Source organism: Dendrobates tinctorius, unplaced genomic scaffold, assembly GCF_039654945.1.
Source record: "Dendrobates tinctorius isolate UK_male_01 unplaced genomic scaffold, ASM3965494v1 ptg000229l, whole genome shotgun sequence".
Taxonomy (NCBI): domain Eukaryota; kingdom Metazoa; phylum Chordata; class Amphibia; order Anura; family Dendrobatidae; genus Dendrobates; species Dendrobates tinctorius.
The window spans coordinates 4,307,501-4,328,138 of NW_027361896.1; the positions used below are offsets into that span (position 1 = coordinate 4,307,501).

The 20,638-nt window shown below is 45.4% G+C and overlaps 1 protein-coding gene across 1 annotated transcript in view; it reads right to left on the bottom strand.

Moving 5' to 3' along the window:
* TRIO (trio Rho guanine nucleotide exchange factor) overlaps positions 1-20,638 on the bottom strand; it is a 2,342,529-nt gene that overhangs the window by 1,324,159 nt on the left and 997,732 nt on the right. Inside the window, 1 exon segment of the mRNA XM_073555735.1 lies at positions 15,221-15,343. Coding sequence (XP_073411836.1) covers positions 15,221-15,343 — 123 coding nt within the window.

Below are 20,638 nucleotides of genomic sequence, written 5' to 3' on the forward strand. Positions count from 1 at the left end.
ACAGTGGGACTCAGTAGGAGGGGGCATTAGGATTTGGGAGCACATACTTCACAGGTGGGATCCTTGTCGCTTTTCCATTGTCTTTGTTCTAGCAGTAACGTGGGAATCCCCTATTGTTCCAGGTACAGATGATGGACCTGAGAGGGGTCTGATTTTGTGTGGGATAAATTAGGGTTTCTATTGGTAACATTTTGGGGTAAATTATATTTTTCAATTGCTTCCAGAATAAGGCTGGAATCACATTCTTGTGGCCTATGCTGAGCACCTACATCAGGAGTTACGTGTAAAACTCACAAAATTGTGATTCGGACGAAACCCCAAACAGATCCACCCACAACAATAATGCAGATGGAGACACTTCATACTGGCGTCTGTTCCGTTGATATCCATAATTTTAGGCGTGCACAGATCTGTGGTCAACTAACACTTGTGGGCTAAAAAGACGCTTAAAATGATGGGACACCGATGGAACAGAGACCAGTCCAAAGTGACTCCATCTGCCTCCAAAGTAAGTGGTTCTGTCCGGGGTTGTCTCAATTGCGGTTTTGGAGAATTTACACGGAAACCAAAATGTAAACACTCAGCGAGAACGCAGGTTAAATGTGAGCCAAGCCTTATTCCAATTTTTGGGAGGTAGAATGAACAAATAGACAGCAGTACAAGAAAAGTTCTTATTTTTATTTTATTTTATTTTACTCATTTATACAGAACCATTAATTCCACAGCGCTTTACAGACATTATGGGGCTCACAATCTAAGTTCCCTATCAGTATTTCTTTGGAATGTGGGAGGAAACCAGAGTACCCAGAGGAAACCCACGCAAACACGGGTAGAACAAAAAAACTCCTTGCAGATGTTGTCCTTGGTGGGATTTTAACCCAGGGCCCCAGCTCTGCAAGGCTGCATTGCTAACCACTGAGCCACCTTGCTGCCCTATTTTTGTGCAGTTCACATGCGGTATAAGTGATAAGGTGAATTTATTCTTTGGGTTGGTGTGATACCAGATTTACAGCTCTGGCAAAAATTAAGAGATCACTGCACAGTTTTATAAAATTCGGCTTCTTCTCATGTCTGACAGCCATTCCATTCCAGTGTCAGTTGAATTCCAACCAGAGTTCACCTCATTCTACTTAATGTGCTTCTGATTAGGTGATCACCTGAACCAAATCTTATTTAACAAAGGAAAGTATAAAAAAACCCTGCTGTGGTGTTCTCAATCCTCTTGCAATAGGACAAGCTGGATGGCAAACCAAGTGCTAGTAATATCCCAAAAGTAATAGGAATGAAAAAATAACTTAACTATGCTAAAGGAGTTGACTAAGTCTTGAATGAGGAAAGAAGGGCTCAATTCTGGCTTTACTAGCAGAGGGATACAGTGAGTCATGTTGCTTCCATCCATAACATTTTTAAGACAGCTGTCTATTACAACAAGGTCAAGCAGCAGACATTGGGGACAACAAAGCTACAGACCAGGAGAGGGTGAAAACAACTCTCCACTGACCAGGATGACCATCATCTTTTTCGAATGTCACTCAGCAACTGCAGGATGACATCAAGTGACCTAAAAAAGGAATGGCAAATGGCAGCTAGGGTGAAGTGCATGGCAAGAAAAGTTTGTAACAGGCTTCTAAAGGCAGGGATAAAATCATGTAACGCTAGAAAAAAGTCTTTCATCAATGAGAAGCAAAGGAGAGCCAGGCTGAAGTTTGCCATAGACCATAAAGATTGGACCATAGAGGACTGGAGTAAAGTACTCTTCTCTGATGTGTCTAATTTTGAGCTTTGTCCAAAACCTGGTCATCTAATGGTTAGACAGAGACCTGGAGAGGCGTACAAGCCACAGTGTGAAATTTGGTAGAGGATCGGTGATGACCTGGGGATGCTTTTGCAAGGCTAGAATTGGACAGGTTAATCTTTGCGAAGGACGTATGAATCAAGCTGCATAAAATACATAAAGGACAAAGTTTAGTGCTTGGAAATTCGAAGACATGCTGTCAGTAGTTTATAGAATAAAAGAGCAATTTACATTTTACTCCAAAATATACCTATAAAGAGAAATATCTGGCAAACTGAAAATTTTGCAGTGGTCTCTTGATTTTTGACAGAACTATAATCTATTTATATAATTATCTTGTAATGTCTTCACATCCTGTTCCGTCCAGATGTCTACGGATCCCAGAATTCCAAGTCGCCGAAGATCGCCGACCGCCATATTGGAACACCCAAGTGATGGGTGTCTCAATATGGAAATTTCTAGTGGTAACAGCCTCTTGCGCAGTACCACCAGCGGAACACCGTCGCATCACACACACACACACACTATCACAAAAACACACTGTATATGCCGTATGCACCATACACACACTGTATACACAGTACGCACCACCACACAGTGTATACACCGTACGCACCACTCATACACTGTATACGCCGTACGCAGCTTCTTACGCTGTACCACCAGCAGAACACAACTGCGAACATGGCGCCGCCGTAATCAGCCAAATGATTCACTGACTGCTGCCATCTTTGTACAGGAGGAGCACATGCGCAGTTTTAATGTGACCGCCGCTATCTGTCTGCACAAAGATGGCGGCAGTCTGATTTACCGAGCCTGCGCGAATTCCATGCAGGTGCAATGAATCATTCAGCTGATCCCAGCGGCAGATGTGCGACGTGTCCACTGGCAGATGAAGCCAGTCACCTTAAAGGAGTTTTCCCACAAACGAGAGTTCATTTTAAAAATTGTCTGTGTCTAACCGTGTACGGAGCATACCACTTCTCCTGGGCAGGGGAGGAAGCAAAAGATAATACTGACATTACAGCAGGGGATCAACAAGGATTCATTTTGAGAGGTAAAATATTTCACTGACTGTTTTTAAACAATATTTTACCTTAGAAAATGTATCCTCTGCGATCTCCTGCTGTAATGTCTGTATTGTCTTTTGCTTCCTCCCCTGTCCAGCAGCTGTGGTATGTTCTGTACACATTATCCCTGAGCAACAGGTCAAAGAAGAGATCACATGACATATACACAGTGCCTTGCGAAAGTATTCGGCCCCCTGGGACTTTTCAACCTTTTCCCACATATCATGCTTCAAACATAAAGATACCAAATGTAAATTTTTGGTGAAGAATCAACAACAAGTGGGACACAATTGTGAAGTTGAATGAAATTTACTGGTTATTTTAAATTTTTGTGGAAATTCAAAAACTGAAAAGTGGGGAGTGCAATATTATTCGGCCCCTTTACTTTCAGTGCAGCAAACACTCCAGAAGTTCATTGTGGATACGGCTTTAAACTTCTCCACAACAGTATCGCAGACCTGCCTGTGGTGTTCCTTGGTCTTCATGATGCTCTCTGTGCTTCAAACAGAACCCTGAGACTATCACAGAGCAGGTGCATTTATACAGAGACTTGATTACACACAGGTGGATTATATTTATCATCATTAGTCATTTGGGACAACATTGGATCATTCAGAGATCCACAATGAACTTCTGGAGTGAGTTTGCTGCACTGAAAGTAAAGGGGCCGAATAATATTGCACACCCCACTTTTCAGTCTTTGAATTTCCAAAAAAATTTAAAATAACCAATAAATTTCGATCAGCTTCACAATTGTGTCCCACTTGCTGTTGATTCTTCACCAAAAATTTACATTTGGTATCTTTATGTTTGAAGCATGATATGTGGGAAAAGGTTGAAAAGTAGTATGTTACGTTTTGCTGCTATCACACAGCAAAAAATTTTTATACTTGTGAAAGAAAGTAGTTTTTTGTTATCTTCTGAGAGCAGTAACTTTTTTATTTTTTGGTGAGCAGCGCTGTACAGGCCTTATGCCTTATTTAGTTGCAGATTTTTTTGGTACCATTTTCGGGTACATAATATTTTGTAATCACAGTAAAAGAGATAAGACTAATTTGTTTGTTGGTTTGGTACGATAACATCAATACCAGATTTGTTTTTTGTTTTTTTAATGCGTTGCTCTATTTACAGATTAAAAACAATATTTTACAAAAATGATTTTGTTTTTGGAGCATATTCTGAGAACTGTAACTTGTTTATTTTTTGGCTGAATTAGCCACATTAGGGCTTGTTTTTTGCAGAACACTTTGGCATTTTCATTTATACCATTTCTTTTTTACACAAGACTTTTTGATCACTTTTTAGTGAATCAGTATGAAGAAACATTTTGGGAGTGTTTTTAATTTTTTTTCACGGCGGAATAAATAACGTGACAATTTTATAGAGCAGGCCGTTCCGGTTGTGGCGATACCAATTGTGTACTTTTTTGTTTTATCGGAAATGCTGTGTTTTGAGTGGCGAAACTGATTTTCATGATTTGTGTGCGCTTTTTTGTGTTTTTTAAACTTTTTTATGTGTTTTATATTACTTTTTTACTTAGTACCACTCTGAGACATGTATAATTTTTATTTTCATCACTTGCTTCATACACAGCAGTGTATGAGACTGTCAGTGTTCACTGACTGTGAGACTCAGTTTATTGCTGGATCTCACAGGCCACTGTACCCTGGGGTCCTCACATGACCTCAGGGTACCATAGTAACTATCGGGTCCCACGGTTCTCATCACGGGGGTCCGATTTTTACTAAGAGAGTTTTGTGACCCCCCCTTGCAACAAGTTAAATACTGCTGTCGGGATTAAAAGTGGTAGTTAAAGGGTTAATCTGCCCAGACGCCAAATCGGTTGAGTCCGACACTGCAGGGTGTCAACTGTCATGTACAGCTAACATCCGCGGGAGTTGCTGCCACTCAAGAGCACAATTAAAACATTGACGGAATATGTCCCCGTAAAGACCGCCATTTTAATGTGTATTGGTGGTTGTTAAGGGGCTAAACATGTATGTGAAAAATTGGTATCCGTGTCAGTAGTGTTTTGGATCAGTGTATGGTTCGTGAGTCTGTTTTAACTAGAGATGGCCTAACCGGAACAGTAAAGTTAGGCATCCATACCAAAATCCTACTGTTCAGGCATGGACACCGAGCATGGATTTCACCAGGAAGTCAGTGTTACTGTTCGGGTTTGGCTGCCCGAACACCGGGTATTTGTGTGCCCATCTCTAGTTTAAACCATCAGTGTGTTGTCAGTGGTTTTTCAAAGATAGATAAATTACAAAGGTTCTCCTATCCTTTGCAATGTTATAATGTAATATACTTGTTTTGTGGACCATTGACACTGTATTGTAGTGTCACTTTTCATCCGTGATACTAGAGAAAAACGGACAGCTTTCTATGAGTTTTGAAAAGACACGATTGATGACAACACACAGATATGTAAATAGCACCATAAATTATAATGGGCTACAGGATTCTCATTAAAAACACTGCACTACAAAAATGAATTCAAACAGTTGCTAATTCAGAGCTGGGAAATGGCTAGTAAATGTGTTTCAGACAGGGGTTTTTAGTCATGCAATGATGTTGGAAATCCTTGTTTCCATTTCTGACTTGACTTCCTTGTAAATAAAGTCCGTGGAGCCTCATTTAAGAGTCTCAAACACGGGACTAGCCAGATCTTCCTCCAGGGAAGGACCCAGCCAAGGAGTGGCTCCTTTCGGAAACCACCATTACCACCATATTAAATGGCCCTTTAAGTCAATATCCAGCTCTTTACGAGTTTACAGATATGACAAGGGAAATACCAAGGCCAGGTATCCATCCACAGACAGCTGTTTCGGGGTGTTGCCCCTCATCAGTGTGGAGTAGGATTCTGGCTAGGTGGGAGCAATGTCTAGTAGACCAACATCACGAAACAATCACTGACCTCAGGGAGACTGTGGATGGATACCTGGCCTTGGTATTTCCCTTGTCATATCTGTAAACTCGTAAAGAGCTGGATATTGACTTAAAAGGCCACTTAATATGGTGGTAATGGTGGTTTCCGAAAGGAGCCACTCCTTGGCTGGGTGCTTACCTGGAGGAACATCTGGCTAGTCCCGTGTTTGAGACTCTTAAATGAGGCTCCACGGACTTTATTTGCATATTCGTATTGCCCAGGGAGCAATGCACCTAGGATTTCACTGTGATTGAGCGCCTTTGCCGGCTGCCGCAGTGTTTTCTTTGACTAGTCTCCCTGAGGTCAGTGATTGTTTCGTGATGTTGGTCTACTAGGCATTGCTCCCACATAGCCAGAATCCTACTCCACACTGATGAGGGGCAACACCCCGAAACAGCTGTCTGTGGATGGATACCTGACCTTGGTATTTCCCTTGTCATATCTGTAAACTCGTAAAGAGCTGGATATTGACTTAAAAGGCCACTTATTTTGGTGGTAATGGTGGTTTTCTAAACGAGATACTCCTTGGCTGGGTCCTTCCCTGGAGGAAGATCTGGCTAGTCCCGTGTTTGAGACTCTTAAATGAGGCTCCACGGACTTTATTTGCATATTTGTATTTCCAGGCAGCAATGCACCTAGGATTTCACTGTGATTGAGCGCCTTTGCCGACTGCCGCAGTGTTTTCTTTGACTGGTCTCCCTGAGGTCAGTGATTGTTTCGTGATGTTGACTTCCTTGTGGCACAGCTAGTTTCTTCACAATAGGGTGAGCTAATATACTATATAATCGTCTAATTCTGTCTGTCTGTTTGTAATGGAAATCCCGCATCGCTGATTGGTCGCGCCCGGCTGGCCGCGACCAATCAGCGAAACGGGATTTCGGCCACGAATTGGCACGGAATTCGAACGACGCACACCACCGCTACCAGCACCACCGGGCCTCAGCTGCAGCCACTGCCATCAGGGGCTTATCTACAGCATTCTGTAATGCTGTAGATAAGCCCCGATGAAACCTGAATATAAAAAAACACAAATTATACTCACCGGGGGGCGGAGTCGGGTGCGGTGGGTGTCGTGGTCCGGTCCAGCGCCTACCATCTTCATACGATGACGTCCTCCTGCTTGCTTCTCCCTTGGCTCCTGTGCAAGCATATTTTATTTGTCCTGTTCAGGACAGAGTAAAGTACTGCAGTGCGCAGAAAGATCAGAGAGCTCCGGCGCCTGCGCACTGCAGTACTCTGCTCTGCCCTCAATAGGGCAGAGAGAGTACGCCTGTGCAGGAGCCGTGGGAGAAGCAAGGAGGAGGACATCATCGTATGAAGATGGGAGGCGCCGGACAGGACAGCAACACCCATCGGACCGCACCGAACGCCAGGGTGAGTATAATCTAACTCTTTTTTCTTATCTTTCAGGTTTCATCGGGGGCTTATCTACAGCATTACAGAATGCTGTAGATAAGCCTGATGGCGGTGGCCTACATACATATTCTAGAATACTGGATGCATTAGAATCGGGCCACCATCTAGTCTAATATATAATTGCCAATCGGCTCGGTCACAGCTTCCAGCGATTGTGTCGCTATCCCACAATCCACCGTGCTGGAAGTACGCTGACCGCCATATGGCACCCGATGGTGGAACCAGGCCCTTGCAGCGCCGCCGCTGGACCCCCACGGGACACCTGTCGCCGCTGCCGGACCCCTACCGGGACACCCACCATTGCTGGACCCCCGCCGGGACACCCGCCGCCACCGGACGCCCGCCGCATCCCACAGCTGCCTTTCCACCCACCTCCGTGCAGTCACAGCTGGCAGGAAAGACCGCAACTTGCGGCCTGTGCTAGAGATGGGGTTCGAGTGCCCTCTGGTGGCGCCGCACCCCATGTCCAGCACAGGCCGCAAACCTCCGTCTTTCCTGCCAGTTGAAACTGTACAGAGGTGGGTGGACAGGCAGCTGCGGGACACACAGCCCACACACACACAATACAGACATGAATGTACTCACACACACATGAATGTATACACACATACATACATGTACTCGTATATACACACATAGACATGCATACATATACACACAGTATACTGTCCCCACACTTACTTACACATGCATGCACTTACACACAAACACACGCATACACAGACACATACATACACAGAGTGTATACACACACAAGCACGCACATACACTCACATGCATATATATACACATGCTGTGACGAGCGTCAGCTAGCGCTGAGTCGTTTTTCTTGAATGAGTGGACCCTCTGGGCCGTGGCACCCACCCACCTAGGGCGAGCTGACCTAGTGAGGAACCACCCCCTAAACAGGGAGTGTCAGGGGCAAGACAAGGGGGGTGAGCCACCACGGCTGCTGGACCAGACGGCCGGCTCAGGAAGCAAGACAAGACGAGACAAGGCATTAGTTCAAGTAAACTTCATTCAGGAACACTTCCTGGTACAACAGGTGCAAAGGTGAAAACACAAAGCAAGAAGCGTGCAAGGGCACGCCGAGGTCCAAGGCATGAGGAACTCTTCAAGGTAAAACAGGTGCAAAACGTGAACACACAGAATCCATATAACAAAGTGCGTGCCAGGGCACGCCAAAGTCCAAGGCAGGGTGCGAGGAATCGGACTCCGGAAGGCTGGCAAGGGCTGACAGGGTCCAGGCATCAGAGTGTAGACATCTAGCTCCAGATCTCCGGCAGTAGTCAGCTGGCTTCAGGAATCCGGCAGACAAACTAGGAGACAAAACAGGGTGCGTGCAAGGAGACATGCCAGGATCAGATTCACAGAACGGAGACCTGCGCATGCCGAAGGGCATGCCAGGGACGGGTACAAGGACGGAGGCCTGCGCGTGTGAGGGCACGCTAGGGACGGGTTCAATGGCATCGGAATCCGGGGTGCTGGCATCGACCGACATAAGCTCCGGACATCAGGCCGCAGTCATCTAGGTCCGGACCTCTGGCAGCGGTCGGCAGGTTACGGAATCCGGCAGGCAAACTAGGGTTCAGAGCAGAGCAAAAGAGGCAAAAGGCTTTGTGCAAGAGTAGCACGAAAAGGCACAGTGCGAGAACCAGCGTGCGTACAAGGGAGCACGGAAACCACGGCTGGGGCACCGACAGGTGGTACTGATGGTGGCATAAGCAGGCGGGCACGACTAGAGGCGGCACCGCTGTGGCTCACGCAGCCGGTAACCACTATAGCACTGGATGAGGGCACGGCTGAGGCACACAGGCGAGCACGGCTAGAGGCGGCATGGCTGAGGCACACCAGGCAGGAGCCACAAGGCAGGGCTAGGCAAAGATACAGGACAGAGATGCTTGCAGACAGCATGGCAAAGCCTAGTACGAAAAGTGCAAGAGTGCACGAAGTATCAGAGACAAGGCATAGTCGTAGACAGGACCCTGCTCATGAAAAGGACATGCCAGGGGCAAAGTACAAGGCGAGGCCTGCACGTACCGAGGGGTACGCCAGGGACAGAGCACAGAACGGAGGCCTGTACGTGTAGACAGACATGTCAGGGACAGGGACAGAGTCTAGCAGCGGAGCATAGGCCGAAGCCCAGAGCCAGGCCAAGGGAGAACCTTGGGACTAGACAGGGTACAGAGCGGAGCCTGCACGTGTAGGAGACACGCCAGCGACAGACACAGAACGAGGCCTGCACGTGTAAAGAGACACGCCAGGGACAGGGTACAGAGCGAGGCCTGCACATGAAAAGAGGCACGTCAGGGACAGAGCAAAACATAACAAGGAAACATAGCAAGGTCAAACAGAGCACGGAGGACAACACGAGACAAAGCACAAGACAACAGACGGAATACGAGCATGGAGCGTGTGCAGAGACGCACGACAGAGCAGAGTGCAAGGGCGCAGAATAGAGGGAGCAACCCCGCAGGCCAAGCAGCCATGCAGAGAAGCAACACAATACTCAGGCCCTGAGCATGGGAAGGGGCGGTCTGATATAGGGCATAGCACCACCACTTCCGGGTCAGGACCAGGGAAGAGCTTCAGATCCTCAAGGATCACAGAGCGCAGTCACATGATCAGGATTCCAGACATGCAGGGTTGATTGCAGAACCGGACAGTGCAGGATCCTAGGAAAGGTCACATGATCAGGCTTTCAGACATGCAGAGACGAATGCAGAACAGCGTATGCTGGAACATAGGAAGGACACATGATCAGGGATTCTAGACATGACGAGATGATCACAGAAGGCAGAGCAGAAACGCAGGCATCCTGCAGCTCAACAGACATGAGGTGAGTGTGCACACTGCTCTAGGGAACATGCAGGATAGCAGACATGAGATGCGCATGCACACCGCTCCAGGGGTTCTTGAGGCAAAACAGACATGGCGGACATGACAGACATGGCAAGCATAACACATGCAGATACACACATGCTCACACACACAGTGTAATGTCCTCACACCCACATTCATGTGCACGCACATACACACATGCATACACACACAGTACAATGAGACAACACATACACCCGTGCATACAGACACACAGATATACACATGTAGATACACACATGCACATATGAACACGCATGCACACACAGTATAATGTTCCCACACGCACATCCACACAAACACGCATACACACAGTATAATGTCCCCACATACTCATACACACACGTACATGCACGCACATATACACACATGCAATCACACACATACACACACAAGCACAAACATACTCACGCAAGAGCATACACGCCTGTGCATACCCACACGCAGATACGCACATACACACATGCATACACACAGTATATCCCCATACACACATGCCCGTGCATACACACACAGATACACACGCACTCACAAACACGCATATGCACACGTATACACACAGTATAATGTCCGCATGTACACATGCACGCACATACACACATGCAAGCACGAACATACAAACACATACACACAGTATAACGTCCCCACACGCACATACACAGACGCACATAAACACACAAGCACGCACATAAACACACAAGCATGCACATACACGCATACACACGTGCATACAGACACACAGTATTATGTCCGCACACACACATACGCACATACACACAAACACACAGATACACACACACATACATACACATGCACACACACACATGCAAGCATGCACGTATACACATACGCAAGCATGCACATACACACAAACATGCATATATGCAGATACATGCACACATACATACACAAACACGCATACACACGTGCATATAAATACACACAAACACACACAGTATAATGTCCCCACACACGCAGATACACACATACACAAACATGCACATACACACAAACACACGCACGTGCAAACACTCGCATAAGTATGCACACACATGCATACACAAACACGCATACACACAAACATGCAAGTACTCACGCACATACACACCCACATACATGCGCATACATTCACATACGGTATACACATACACAAGTACGCATAAACATACAGACACATACATGCACACATACGCATACATACACATGCACATACATACATGTGCATAAACACATGTGGCATACATACAAACATAAATGCACACGTGGACGCCATCTTTGGACACCCAGTTATACAAAGATGGTGGCATCGTGAAAAATCACACCACCACCCCCAGCGCCACAGAGCTGCCCCCATGGTGATGTCACTGCCCTCCCGATGCGATAGCAATGGGCCCACACCTAGTCTTTTCAATATACAGTTGTGTGAAAAAGTATTTGCCTACTTCCTGATTTCCTATTCTTTTGCATGTTTGTCACACTTAAAGTGAACCTGTCAGCAGGGTTGTGCATAGTAACCTACCGTGTCAGGTCGGCGTCATTATACTGATTAAAATGATACCTTAGGTGATGAAATCCGTCTTGTGGTTGTTTAATATTTATTTGTAGTTTTCAGTTAATGCGATTCTCGTGCTCTGGAGGGACTGTAGGGTAGATCCTTATGTGATGTGGTTCTCTGATTACACATGCATCAGTAAGGGATTATGACAGGTCTGTCAGTGACCTGTAACCTATTTTAATATTATTCATCTTAATATTGTTGGTAATAGCTGTAATATTGTGAGGATTTGAAAAAAATATATATCCAGGAAAAAGGCACCGGCAGTGCCTGTGCAGTAGCATCTATCTCTAAAAGATAAATCATACTACACAACTGCGTAAACGCCTCCGGTGGCTCCATTTTGTTGAAGGAAAAAATACATTGCCTGCAGCAAAATTGCGGTAGTTTTGCAGTAGACTCATAGAATCATAGAATCGTAGAGTTGGAAGAGACCTCCTGGGCCATCTGGTCCAAACCCCTTGCTCAAAGCAGGATTCGCTAAATCATCCCAGACAGATGTCTGTCCAGCCTCTGTTTGAAGACTTCTATTGAAGGAGAACTCACCACCTCTCGTGGCAGCCTGTTCCACTCATTGATCACTCTAACTGTCAAAAAGTTTTTTCTAATATCTAATCTGTGTCTCCTCCCATTCAGTTTCATCCCATTGCTTCTAGTCTTTCCTTGTGCAAATGAGAATAAAGATGATCCTTCTACAATGTGACAGCCCTTGAAATATTTGTAGACAGCTATTAAGTCTCCTCTCAGTCATCTCTTCTGCAAGCTAAACATTCCCAAATCCTGCAACCTTTCCTCATAAGACAGGGTTTGCAGACCGGTCACCATTCTGGTCGCTCTTGTCATGATCCAGCGTGGATCTGACAGATTAAATGGAAAAGTGAACTTTTTTTCCTTTGGCTAGGTGCCAAAGTGGGGTTGATTGCCCCTGGTGGCCATTAGAATTATTACACGTGGTGTCGTTCATTCTTAGTTGCCCCGGTGGTGGTGAGTGGTATCGCACCTTAGTTTTAGGTTTAATGTGCACTTAATTACAAATCAGGTGTTAGGCTCTATAAAAGGGAGCCAGGGGTGTTCAATCACGGTTGGTGATATTGTGTGTTCTTTTGGCAAGTAAGCCTGGGGGAGGAAGGAGCTGAACTTGAGTCCTGCGCAGCCCAGCCAGAGGGGACGAGTGGCAGTTAGGTGATCTGCAAGAAGGGCTGGCATGGCGTGGTGGAGTCACAGTTTATGGTGTTGGCAGGAAGTGCTTGCATGGCTTGGTGGAGTGACGACTATGGACAGAGTTGCACTCAGCATGCGGGACTTGGTTGCTGAGAGCTGGACTCAAGCATGCTGGACGTTTTGGCAGAAGCTGAACTCATCTTTGGGACTCTGTTACTGGACAGCTGCAATTGGTGGTGGACTCTGCTCCAAGGCTGCACTATAGTGAAGTATCCAGTTATGGTGATGGATCCGGGTGGAGAAGATGCACGCAGGTGGTGGGCTCTGTTGCTAGGAGCGTATGCAACAGAGCAAAGCTAAGTGGTGTTTCCCCTGTTTTGTCATCTTTCCTCATGTGTGTTTTAGTGTAGTGGTGGGATTAGTTTCCGAACCGACCAATTTCCTAGTGAGGGTTTAGGTCAGGGCGAGCTAGGGTTTTTAGGTTCCTGTCGCGCGCCCGATGCAGAACCGGCATAGGGAGCGTTAGGAGTGCAAGGACACTGGCTCAGGGGAGCTCAGAAGGTCTCCACTTCCCTATTCCCTATCGCAGGGCCCACCATTGTTAATGTTTCCCAGGTTTCCCTTATTGTTTAAATTCGCCTTACTGGAGGCGGGGTTTCCAGACTTGTATATACGTGTAATGTCTAAATTCGCCAGTTGGAGGCGGTGTATCCAGCTGGACGTGTTTATTATTTAAATTCGCCCCACTGGAGGCGGTGTATCCAGGGTCACGTGAGTCACATGGGTTCGCCTTGCGGTACTCGCTGCGTCCAGACACACGTGACCGTGACAGCTCTTTTCTGAACTTGCTCCAGTTTGTTGATGTCTTTTTTAAAATGTGGCGCCCAAAACTGGACACAGTATTCCAGATGAGGTCTGACCAATGAGGAGTAGAGGGCAATAATGACTTCACGTGATCTAGACTGTATGCTTCTGTTAATACATACTAGAATTGCATTTGCCTTTTTGCTGCTGCATCACACTGTTGACTCATATTCAGTTTGTGATCTATTAGTATACTCAAGTCTTTTTCACATGTGCTGTTGCTCAGCCCTATTCCTCCCATTCTTTATATGCTTTATTCATTTTTATTGCCCAGATGTAGTACTTTGCATTTTTCCCTGTTAAAAACCATTCTGTTAGTTGCTGCCCACTGCTCCAGTTTATTTATATCTTTCTGAATCCTCTCTCTCTCTTCTCTAGTATTAGCTATCACTCCTAGCTTTGTGTCATCAGCAAATTTAATCAGTTTACCCTCAATTCCTTCATCTAAATTGTTGATAAAGATGTTGAACAATACAGGACCCAGGACAGAGCCCTGTGGTACTCCACTTGAGACATTTCTTCCAACTGGATGTGCAGCCATTTACGACCACTCTTTGGGTCCGATCACTAAGCCAGTTATGAATCCACCTAACAGTTGCCTTGTCCATTCCATATTTAGTCATTTTTTCAATAAGGATTGTGTGAGATACTTTGTCAAATGCTTTGCTGAAGTCAAGATATACTATATCAACAGCATTTCCCTGATCCACCCAATCAGTGAATCTGTCTTAGTAGCATCTGCTGGAGGAAAAAAAAATTGGCTGCAGCAAAATGGTGCTAATATTACATATGAAGAATATTATCAACAGTAATATCAAGACTATTATAATATTATAATTACAGTGACCTGTCATAAGCACATACAGATGCACACTTGTGCTCAAAAGTTTACATACCCCGGCAGGATTTTGGCTTTCTTGGTATGTTATCAGAGAATATTAATGATAACACCAAAACTTTTTCTCCACTAGTGGTTGGGTGAAGCCATTTATTGTCAAACTACTGTATTTTTTCTTTTTAAATCATAATGACTCCACACTATTATATTATATTAAATCATATGACTGCCTGGGTACATATTAGTATAATGACTCAGAAATGTATCAAATGCCCCTCATGTGCATACTTGTTTTTTGAGGTATCAATACACTCATGAGATTCTAATCAACCCTCAATTAATCATATAACGACCTGATTTATGTAAGTATTCAACATTGCTAGTCTTACTCGTAGTATGTAATACCACAGAGTTGACCACCTTTACTGCCTCAACGCACATTTTACTGCTTCTTCAGTGGTCTAGTAGGTTCCCGATGCAAATTTAAACAGTGTGCCACACTAGATAAGATAATATCTGTTCCATTCCACTGTTCCATTCCACACTATATATAATGATATACCCACTGAGTTTTTGAAGCAAAAAAAAATGTTTGAATAAGCATCACAAAGCAGGCTTGGACTTTAGTTCCAAAATAGTAAGAACAATAAATGCATTTATTTAGTTATGCACCATTTTACTAACAAACAAAAATAATCTCTGTACATACCTTAGCAGTTATTTGAAACTCTTCATGTTCTTTTAACAGCTCTTGAGTATGCTGTATAGTAGACCCAGTTGATGTATGAGTGGATAAATAGAATTCACCACTGTCATGGATCCATTCAAGGGCCTACAATTGAAATTGATTCAACATCAATTAAAGGGGTTGCCTGGTCTAGCCAGAAAAGTCTGCAGTCCGTAACTCTGTGTCTATTAATTTACGAATCGTGAAGCCATGTGCACACGTTCAGTATTTGGTCAGTATTTTACATCAGTATTTATAAGCCAAAACCAGGAGTGGAACAATCAGAGGAAAAGTAGAATAGAAACACGTCACCACGTCTGTATTAATCACCCACTCCTGGCTTTGGTTTACAAATACTAAGGTGAAAAAAAACCCCTCAGTAAATGCTCAATGTGTGCACGGGACCTGACAGTGTGTGGTGCACAAGCTGTCAGGATTCCCTGTGAGCATTTTTACCTGATGAAGACTTTGATTCAAAAAGCGTTCATTTTAGCACTTTCAACATTTTTTTATGTTATTGGATTATGTTGTTTTACCTTAAGGTAATGTGCACACGTACTTTTGAGAGCTGCGGATTTGTCCTCGTGGATTTGTACAAAACCGCAGGTAAATCCGCAGGTCAAAAGTCAGCAATTCTTATGTCTCTGTTTATGTCAGTTTGCTTTTTGTCCCTCATCAGATTGTTTTTTTTTTGCTCTGTCTTCAGAATATACCAGAGTGCTGATATAGGGATTTGAAGTCTAGCGACTTCAGGGTTTTTGTTATCACAAAGTGTTGGACATTTTTTGGCAGGGTTTTGTGCGTGATTGCAGACAGCATCTTTCCTTTCCTGTCCTTTTTAGCAGTAGCAGTGGAGTGTACCTACGATGATCCTAGAAGCCTCAGCACAGCCGGAGAGCTAACTAAGCCTAAAGCAAGAAAAGGGAAATCTAAACTGCCCCAGAGCAGACCCCAAAGGAATAGATAGCCTCCAAACATATATTGTCAGTGAGACAAGAGGAAAACACAAGCACAGGCAGGAAAATAGACTGAGCAAATGATTGGATCCACACTGACTAGACAGGACAGGAAAGGAAAGATGCAGTCTGCAATCATGCAAAAAACCCTGCAAAAAGTACAACACGTCTGATGCAAAAATCATTGACGTCGCACGACTTCGCCCACTATATCAGCACTCTGGTATAATCTGAAAGCAGAGCAAAAAGAGGCCAATCTAATAGGGGACAAAAACAAACTGGCACAAGCAGTAACATATGGACGGTGATTCAGCACAGCCCCAGCCGGAGCTGGCTAACCCACACAAAACTGAGATAGACAAAACCAGATCAAATGCAAACAGAATAGCAAATGAACACTTAGCTGAACATGCAGGGACTGAGCTGGAAACATCAGACCTCAGGAGGCAAGAAGAAAATCACCAGCAGGGATAGAGGGAATCGGCTGCCTTAAATCCCAATCTGAAACCCCAGATCTCCAATCGTCTTCCTCATTATCAGGTGGCAAGCCTCTGTTAATCAGATCAGCTCTACTACCTCCAGTAACCACCAGAGGGAGCCCAGAAAGAGAACTTGCAACCCCTCTGTCAATCTGACCAGCTCCACTACCTTCAGTAATAACCAGAGGGAGGCCAGAAAGAGAATTCACAACAGGTAACAGGAGAAATTGGACCCCAAAAGTTGTTGTCCAATTTGCCTGGGAGAAAACTACTGTATGGGCACACGTTGGGGCTCGGAAGGGAAGTAGTGACGTTTTGGAATGCAGACTTTGATGGAATGGTCTGTGGGAGTCATGTTGCCTTTGGAGAGCCCCTGATGTGCCTAAGCTGTGGACCCCATTTTGGAAACTAGACCCCCCAAGGAACTTATCTAGATGTGTGTTGAGCACTTTGAATCCCCAAGTGCTTCACAGAAGTTTATAACATAGAGCCATAAAAATAATAATTTTTGCCCCTAATTATTTTATTTTCCCAAGGGTAACAGGAGAAATTGGAGCCCAAAAGTTGTTGTGCAATTTGTCCTGAGTAGGCTGATACTCAATATGTGGGGGTAAACCACTGTTTTGGCGCATGGCAGAGCTTGGAAGGGAAGGAGCACCGTTTGTCTTTTTCAACGCATAATTACTGTAATGTGTCAGATCGCTGATCTGACAGTTTGCACAGCACTCTGTCAGATCAGCAATCTGACAGGCACTGCACAGGATTCCTCCATGCCTGCTCTCTGCAGACAATGAGGAAGCCGCCTCCTTGCAGGCCTCCGAAGGTCCACACGGCCATCTTGGATCCGGGGGCTTGCAGGGAAGGAGACCCTCGGACAGAGCGCAGCACATCACGCTGCTCCGGGGGTCTCAGGGAAGCATGCAGGGAGCACCCTCACTGCCGATGCTTCCCCAATCCTCCAGTACACTGCGATCATGTTTGATTGCAGTGTGGCAGGGATTAAAGTGCTGGGGGCAGTCCATGACAGCCCCTGACACATAGTGCCAGGTGTCAGCTGTGATAAACAGCTGACACCCGGCCGCAATCAACGGCACTCCCCCCGGGGGCGCCACTGGTCGCTATGACATACTATCCCATCCATGGGAATTAAGTCCCAGGTCACATGGACGGGATAGTACATCCGATGGCAGAAAGGGGTTAACTTAATATTTTGTTGCACAACCTTTTTGAGGCAATCATTGCAATCAAACAATTCCTGTAACTGTCAATGAGACTTCTGCACCTCTCGACAGGTATTTTGGCCCACTCATCAAGAGCAAACTGCTTCAGTTGTCTCATGTTTGAAGGTTGCCTTTACTGTTCTCCATTAGAGAAGTCCCGCAGGGACTAGTCTGATTGCCGTATGTGGAGCCTGGAAGGAATTTTTTTCCCCAATGTGAAGCTTACTGTTTGCCACATGGGTTTTTTTGCCTTCCTCTGGATCAACATGTTAGGGCAAGTTAGGATAGGATATGGGTTGAACTAGATGGACTAAAAGTCTTCTTTCAACCTTAATAACTATGTTACTTCTACAGGCTTCTCACCATTTGAGTTGTTATACGGACGGCACCCTTGAGGTCTTTAGGAAATTGCACAGGAGACCCGAGATGCGGAGGTTACACCCCACTGAAGCGTTTTCGAACATGTGGCCCAGATGCAAGGCAGGATCGCGAGTGACTGTGATACTGATTGTGGGGGAGAGCCTCAAGCACAAGAGGCCCAGGCAAGGGTCTAAAATCGGTCAGCAAGATTGAGAATGTTTAACCCTGGGAATCGGATGTTGGTGTTGATCCCCAAGGCTCAAAGTTAGTTCCTGGCCAAGGCCAAGTGGCAAGAGACATACAAGGTGATTGAAAAGTTGAGTAACGTCAGCTACAAGGTCCACCAGCCAGGAAGAAGAAAGCCATACCAGATGTACTACGTTAACCTGCTGAAACCATGGCGAGACAGAGATCTGGTAGAAGCAACATGACTAGGGGACTATCTTGAAGCCAGAGTCGGTGATGTCACAGTGGCAGAGACTATGTTACTGGCCCAGAAACAACAGTGCCATGAGCTGTTTCAGAGGAACTGGGACCTGTTTACGGAGTTACCAGGATGTATGCAGGTTGTGAAGCATTAAATCCTGACTGAACCACATGTTTGGGTGAACAAAAAGCAGAATCAGATTCCTAAAGCCTGCCGCAAGGTGATATCCAAGAAGGTGAGGAGAATGTTAAGCCTGGGCAAAATCGAGGAGTCAAAGAGCAGTTGGTCCAGCCCTATTGTCCTTGTGCCGAAGACGGATGGAGAGTGGCACTTCTGTAACTATTATAAGGAAGCTCAATGAGGTTTGCAAGTTCAACACATATCCAATGATCTTATTGACAGGCTAGGGTCAGCCAAATATATCACACCACCCTGGATCTAACGAAAGGGTACTGGCAAATTCTCCTGTCTCCAATTGCCAAGGAGAAGATGGCTTTCTCTACACCTGACGGGGTGCTTTAAGTATACCTGGAAGCTGTTCGGACTAGAAGGGGCCCCAGTTACCTTCCAAAGGGCTATGGATCGGATCCTAACATCTCACTAAAAGCACATCATTTGGATGACATTGTGATTTTATGCCCGGATTGGGGAAGTCACCTGTAGAAGGTCCAGGCGGTAGTGGATGTACTAAGGAAGGCAGAGATTACCATAAACCCAAAGAAGTTCGCCATCGGGAAACAAAAACGCAGATTAGGGTGTTTCTGGGAATTGTGGCACACTATCAGTGATTTATCCCAAATTTTGCCAAGATACTCACCCGCTGACTGATTTTCTCAAGGGCACAAAGATGTTGATGGTCAAATGGTCCTCTCAAGCGGACATGGCATTCCAGAATTTGAAGCTCGCCCTATGCAAACAGCCGGTCTTGTTCGCACCTTACTTCACTAAGGAGTTTGTAATCCAGACGGACGCCTCTGAGGTCGGTTTGGGATCGGTGTTGTCCCGGGAAATAGATGGGGACAAACATCCAGTCCTATATCTGAGTAGGAAACTCTACTCCTGTGAAAAGAACTATGCCACCATAGAAAAAGAGTGCTTGATCAAGTGGGCAATCGACACCCTGAGATACTACCTCATAGGTAGGAAGTTCAGGCTAGTGTCAGATCATGAACCCCTGAGATGATGAGGGAAAAGAAGGGGAAGAATTCCCGTGGGATTAGGTGGTTTTCAGCACTCCAGGATTTTAATTTTGAAGTTGAGCACAGGACAGAGAAGCTGCATGACCTGTCCAGACTACTTCCCTGCTTAGTGAGTAAAGGTGCCAAAAAACACAGCTTTGGGCAAAGGGGGGATATATGACAAAGCTACTAGTAAAATGCTGGAGTGGAGAAATGTTTCACGGCAGTTAATGGCGTCAGTGGTGTTAAACCTAGAGTTGTTCCTACAGCATATTAAGTGTCGTGAGGGGTTAACAGCTAATTTGTATAATGGACTGGGATTTTTGTGGACACTTATAGAGCGAATGGTTGATTGTCCACCTTGTTTCCACATCAGGGTGTGGTCTGGGGCTTAAGTAGCTGGCCTCCAGAGACAGTAGTAGTTCAGTATCTGGAGAGGAACACACAAGAGAAGTGTTTTGTGTTTTATGCTAAAACCTGAACTGTGGATCTTGCTGGCCCACAACAGGCTGATCCCCACTAGCAGAAGGAATGTGATTTTTGTTGCTGTCTTGCCCAGAGGGCCGTGTTCACTTTTTCTAGCTTGGTTTATGCTACACCCAATAAACCAATGATGTTCTTAAAGATTCAGTGTTCTCGTCTCTACCTCTGTGTACAGCTGAGTGAACCGATCTACCACACCATGATGACACTAACTCAATTCCATAAAAAAATGCTGTTGTAGATGGTAGCTGACTATTACTACAGTATACTGCATTTTAAAGTCCCATATACAGTATG